General features: G+C 40.5%; 1 protein-coding gene across 1 annotated transcript; it reads left to right on the plus strand.

Moving 5' to 3' along the window:
• Positions 1 to 718: 718 nt before the first annotated feature.
• Positions 719 to 4,361, plus strand: LOC107041596 (venom acid phosphatase Acph-1). Its single transcript, XM_015262207.2, has 6 exons — positions 719 to 911; positions 983 to 1,093; positions 2,384 to 2,646; positions 2,712 to 2,995; positions 3,708 to 3,916; positions 4,149 to 4,361. Exons 1-6 carry the CDS (start codon positions 819 to 821, stop codon positions 4,311 to 4,313), a joined length of 1,125 nt encoding a protein of 374 aa, XP_015117693.1. The 5' UTR covers positions 719 to 818; the 3' UTR covers positions 4,314 to 4,361.
• The last annotated feature ends 289 nt before the right edge of the window (positions 4,362 to 4,650 follow it).

Genomic DNA, 4,650 nt, shown 5'->3' on the forward strand with positions numbered 1-4,650 from the left:
ATATCTTGAATATATCCGCCTTGTATACCACACATATATCCAGCACATATCTCAAATATTGCATTTTTTGCCGGAAAGTATACCACATATAAGCGGATATAAGTGACATATATTTCTGTATATATATTTTTTTCATGTGGGATCACCTGAACGCCTCGCTCGAAAGAATGACAATAATCTCAGATGCAAGTTGCAACTGCGGGGCACAATCCCAGGACATTTACCACATATTATGGTAATATCCCCTTCTGAATCCCCAAAGAACAGAACTAACAGCCAAACTGAGATCACTGAAATATTTTTCTCTGGACTTGCCAGTTTATGGTGGCAACCGACTCCCAAGCTCTCATAGCTATAGACAAATTCTTAACGACATGTAAACTCCGCATATAAACAGCAATATGTAATTATCAAAAGATAACCAATGTTACACGAAAATGTACGAAAACCTCATCTATCGACAGTCACATATAGTATAGAGCCCCTGCAAGGGGTTCTATACTATAAACCAATAAAAAAAAAAAGTTCATGATTTATCATTCCTCAATTAAAATCACGATAAGGAAAAAGGATAGATGTATCAATTGCTGCAGGTGCATAGGTCATGCACAATCGCGGTTGAGTTTCCCTGTTCCTCGGTGCTATTGAAAAGTTTTCCTCGATGATCAATCAATGCGAGGAAGGGGCTGGCAATCAAACCGGCTGGCATTGGGGTGACTAATCGCTGTGGAAGGAGTCTAGTCTCTCCGCAGCTTCAGTCGTCGGAGCAACGGAATTTTTCAGGCAACTGCAGAATTTTCCATTAGACTACAGTCAGCATGCCACGACTTTTCAATTCTCGGGTTGCTTTGGTGTTTCTTTTCATTGGAATTCCGGCGATTGTTGGGCTGAAGGTGAAATTCCTTAACGTGGTTGGTATCATAAATTTTTTAGAACTTCTGGATTTGAGTGTTTTTGATGATTAATGAGTTCTTTCGTGAAGATCTTCCGTCACGGGGAGAGGACTCCGCTGGGAAGTGGTACCGAAGTGTTTCCTACTAATCCGTACTTGAATGAGACCTTCCCCCCTTATGGTCAGGGACAATTGACCAATGTAAGTTGCCTAGGAATACTCTTATCTATTAATAGATAAAGTCGATAGAATCATATTTTTCTATACAACTTATTGTTTTGAGGGATTTTCTATGGAATTTCCTCGGCTTTTTATTCTATTTTTCATGAGTTTTTCTCATTCTATTTTTCTTTTCATTCCATGACGAAAATTAAATTGTCATGCTCAGAGGCATCAAGTCAAGTCAAATAATGTTTATTAACATAAATACGAATATTTACAAACAATAACAAATGTTTACAGTTTTTATATACAGGACTTTATGAAGTATAGCGACAGCCCAGGGGCTTTAACATATATTTTACATGGTGATTATGAGAGGGGGTAACAAATTGAGGGTTGCGGGTGAAGAGGACATTCGGGATAGGGAAAATAATTTTTATCAGAGGCATCAGCTGCAGTTTCTGTCGCCCACATAAACCCATTTTCTACCACTTTTCTCACTTTCCATGTGGAATCAGTAAATAGAAGATAACATGTTAGATTATGTGTAGTTTAGTGATAAAATCAACCGGAATAATGTGGAACAATAATATTTCTCAACACGACAGACGAGAATATATCCAAACAAAAAAAGAATGGAGTAATTCTCATATTTGTCATATTTGAAGTTATCCTCTATTTGATGAACATTGGAGAGACATAAGATTTCGTGTTCAAATCAGGTGATGTACTCTCATCTTTGGAAAGTAACAGGGTGTAACCCCATGATAGTTCAGTTAGAAAAATGACAGGAACTCCGATGACAGAAACTGCTCCACCATCAAATTCACGTTTTCTCCAATAAAATTTTGCCGGCACTGGGATTTTTTCCTGGCCGTCACTTTGCGCCTCTTTTCCTTAGAGTCATTAGACCCTCATGATCACATCATTCGTGCCTCCCGTTGGACCCTTAACACCGTTCGATCCTTATAACTACTCTCTTCCCGTTGAAAAATTACTGGGGCCATAGGTATCTTATAAGAAGCCCACGGAACATAAACACTCGGGAGGCGATAAAAGTGCCGAGAGGGGGGGTAGGCCTCGAGCGCTCGGAGCGCGAGGTATCTTATAGAGAGGTATCTTATACGAAGCCTCTACTGTATTTTGTCATAACGGCTGTAGGCAGGGACCACTGCCGTACGATCGGAATAATAAAAACGGCATTAATATTTTGACAAAGGGGTGACGCATGGTAAAGTGGATCCCGGCTCGGGAGTCCCACGCAAAAACGTTTGATGATGTTTCCTACTGAATTGATAATTCCCAATGATTTTGCATATTTATCAATAGCAAGGAAAACAACGCGTGTACGACCTTGGTGTTCACATTCGTCAGCAATACGATGAATTCCTGGGAGACATATATCATCCGAAGATGGTACGCGCCCGCAGTTCGGATTCAGACAGAACCAAAATGTCTCTGCAATTGGCCATGGCAGGAGCTTTTCCTCCTTCGCCCTCGCAGCAGTGGAATCCAAGCTTACTTTGGCAGCCAGTCGGCGTGAATTACGTATCAGGTCCGGATGTTCTTGTGATGTCCACCGAATGCCCACAGTAGGTGCTCTAAAAAATGGATGATTACTCTCGGAATATGGGATAGGTGAGCTTTTTGTCTGTAGGTTTGCAGCTGAGTTTGAGAAAACGCTGCAGCTCCCTGAAGTCCAAGAAAAAATTGCACAGTACAGCGAATTGAGGAAAAATCTTACAGTATGGACAGGCAAGCCTATAGTCCACACGAAGGACGTTGCGGGTATTCACAACAGCCTGAAGGCGTTGAGTGCCATGGGACTCGAACTTCCGGAGTGGACGAAGGGACTCTTCCCTGAAGGGCCACTGTTGAACGCCACTGTTTTGCATTTCCGACTCTGCAGCTACACGAAAAGACTAAAAACTTTGAATGGAGGTGAGGATCATTTGCGATGAATACATTGTCAGGACATTTCAAGTGAAATGACGCGCGGAAAGAAATATTCAATAAAAATTACGTATCTTTTCCGTAATTCCGGAGCGCAATGTTGTTATAGGAAATTTTACGGAACTATCACGGAATTTTTCTTCGCCAAGAAGTCTGGAGAACTTCTCGACAAATCGTTATCTTTCATTATTTAAAAGATACACGTTATTCCTCGAAATTTGGGTCGCGCAAATATCGAATCGATATCGCAAATATCTCGAAAGCCGGTCGCCTCCTTTGTCTATTCTCACGCCGAAAAGGCGCGCAGAAGCACGCCCTGAGACTAGTTTAGAAAATTCGGAATGATTCAGGGCTTCGCCAAGAAGTCTGGAGAAATTCTCAACAAATCGTCATCTTTCGTTATTTAAAAGATACACGTCATTCCTCGAAATTTGAGTCGCGCAAATATCGAATCGATATCGCAAATGTCTCGAAAGCCCGTCGCCTCCTTTGTCTATTCTCACGGAGAAAAGGCGCGCGAGGGGGTGCCCTCACACTAGTTCAGAAATTTTTGAATGATTTTTGAATGATTTAGGGCTTCGCCAAGAAGTCTGGAGAAATTCTTAACAAATCGTCATCTTCAAACATACAAATAAAAGGCAGAAACAGAGAATTGCCATTCTTCACATAAACATTTCATTAATTTTTTATCTGTTCATAGGAATTATGTTGAAGAACTTCACTGACACTATGTCATCTGTGATAAATGGAAGTGAGCCTGATCTAAAACTGAATCTCTTCAGCGCTCATGATTACAACATCGCGTCGCTTCTAGATGTTTTTGATGTTTATGAACTTCACGTACCCCAATATTCCAGCGCTATTTTTGTTGAATTACTGGAGGATGACGATCATAAATATTACGTTAGGGTGGGTATGAGATTGACAAAAATATTGAATGTTTCCGGACTGAGAGGATAGCCATGGGCGTAAGTCTCAGACTGGGAACCTAAGGGTCGTGGGTTCAAACCCGACCTCCGGCGATTTTCGCATTTTCTCAAATTTTCGTTCATGTTACGTATCACCCCAAAATAAGATATGAATGTTTCCGTATCAGTCTGATAATTCACAGGAGTGATGTTTCTTGCATTGATTGTTGCAGGTGTATTACTACAAAGGAATTCCAGCGGAGCGAGTACCTGTGAATATCCTTGGTTGTGGTGAACTATGTCCTTTCGATCAATTTGTCGCATTGTTCAGTGACATTTTCCCCACTGAGGAGGACCTGAAATGTCCAAAGGGCAATATGGTGAAAATGTATAAATAATTGTGTTCCAATTTTGGTCTTGATAATAAAATGGGATTCTAGAGCAAGTGCTATCAAGTTTTATTATGAAACTTCTCCGATTTCTCAACTCTTCAGGCAGGTCGGCTATTAGGCATATTTTCAGATGTACACGCACGAGTTACACACATCTATCAATCTTACATACTCGTCCAAAAATGTTAACCGAAAAAACAATACCTCATTTTAAGATTTTCAAGTCTCGATTTGAAGCCTGAAAGGTTTAAGTTGAGAGTTTCCAAAGTCTCAATTTAAGACTTTTGAAGTTTTCAATTTGAGACTTTCGAAGATCTCAATTTAAGATTTTCATAGATTCCAG

Source organism: Diachasma alloeum, unplaced genomic scaffold, assembly GCF_001412515.2.
Source record: "Diachasma alloeum isolate Michigan unplaced genomic scaffold, Dall2.0 Dall_scaffold_00368, whole genome shotgun sequence".
Taxonomy (NCBI): Eukaryota; Metazoa; Arthropoda; class Insecta; order Hymenoptera; family Braconidae; genus Diachasma; species Diachasma alloeum.